Source organism: Littorina saxatilis, linkage group LG17 (assembly GCF_037325665.1).
Source record: "Littorina saxatilis isolate snail1 linkage group LG17, US_GU_Lsax_2.0, whole genome shotgun sequence".
NCBI lineage: Eukaryota > Metazoa > Mollusca > Gastropoda > Littorinimorpha > Littorinidae > Littorina > Littorina saxatilis.
The window spans coordinates 43,881,132-43,882,561 of record NC_090261.1 but is presented as its reverse complement, the minus strand read 5'-3'; the positions used below and the strand labels follow the sequence as shown (position 1 = coordinate 43,882,561).

At 42.8% G+C, this 1,430-nt stretch overlaps 1 protein-coding gene across 1 annotated transcript in view; it reads left to right on the top strand.

The window, feature by feature from the left end:
* The first annotated feature begins 559 nt into the window (after positions 1-559).
* Positions 560-1,430, top strand: part of LOC138953292 (glutamate receptor 3-like) — an 11,600-nt gene continuing 10,729 nt past the window's right edge. Inside the window, exons 1-2 of the mRNA XM_070325090.1 lie at positions 560-700; positions 1,029-1,150. Coding sequence (XP_070181191.1) covers positions 560-700; positions 1,029-1,150 — 263 coding nt within the window. The remainder of the gene's footprint in view (positions 701-1,028; positions 1,151-1,430) is intronic.

The window sequence follows — 1,430 nt, the reverse complement described above, 5'->3', positions numbered from 1 at the left end:
CATTTCAGAATGTTATTTTTGCACGTGCACGCGCGTGTGTGTAAATATATACTTGCGTCCGTGCGTACGTGTGTGTATTCTGTAGGGCAAAAAAAAAACACACACAGAAATTTGCTAGAACAAATCGAATGAATCATTTGGGAACATAGCTTTCGTCCTTTTTAAATGAGAAAAAAGTTATGTGAAGCGGTAGATAAACAGCACTGTGGTGTGCACATATCTCCGCCTTGTAAAAATCGAATGTCATTGTTAAAATTAATACGTTTTTATTATTTCTGGCACGCATTGTGTAATGATCACTACATACTGTAACTTCAGTCTAGCTTGTGCAGAACTTGTGTTCAGTTGCAAATGTGGACACTTTCCCGGTTATATTCTGTTTGCATATAAAACAGATTTCTTTTTCTTTTGTCATTTTTATTACTTTAATGTCCCATCGCTGAGAAATTTGGGTCGCTCCCAGTGAAAATTCAGCAGCAGCAGTTCTGCGCGTGTTTGGTGTAACCAACCACCTGCATTTATTGCACAATGACCGCCGTCTTTTACGTGCCACAGCGACATGGAATGGGACATGGATATCGGCTCTGAGTCTGCACATAAAGTTGACCCGGGTCCGTCCCAGCCCAGATTCGAGCCCGCAACCCGCGGATCACGAGTCCAAGTGCTCTACCCACTAGGCTACCAGACCACCCTCACCAACGTCTAGTGAGTGTGTGCAGGTTGTTTTGACTTTTTTTTTTTTTTTGCTTTGTTTTTTGTCAGTTTCTTTTTTTTTCTTCGTTCATGGGCTGAACTCTCCACGGTGTTTACGTGTATGCCCGTGTTTAGGCAGCCATACGCCGCTTTCGGGGGATGCATTCTTGGTAGCCTATTTGTGTTTCTATAACCCACCGAACTCTGACATGGATTACAGGATCTTTTCCCTGAGCACTTGGTCTTGTGGTCAATTTCAAATGGCCTTACCTTTTTCCGACAAAAGTGTAATTCTTGAAGCCCTACAAATCACGAAACGTGTTGGTTTTTTTCAGGTTAATCTTCTAGTGTCTGACTTCTTGCCGAGTACTACACAAGGTGACGATGGAGCTGCTGTGGCCATTGCTGGTACAGCTGGGATGGCAGCGTGTTATCATCGTTACGGACAACAGGACAGGTAAGTCACCGGCGTAAGCTGAGCTTTTTCAAAGATGTGTACCACACTGCGGGTGTTCAACGAGTCTAATGGAGAACTGCCATCACTATTTACTATTTACTCTGCCATGTTCTATTTACGTATAGAACATTCTTTCGACGCTGACGTCATTCCCTTTCTACGTCATTCATTTCATCATGCAATCATTCATTCGCTCGGCTTCCTGACGAGTGGACGTAAACTGATTCTATTAAAAGTTGTGTGTGAATATTTGTTTGTCTGTTCACTTAAAAGACCGTTG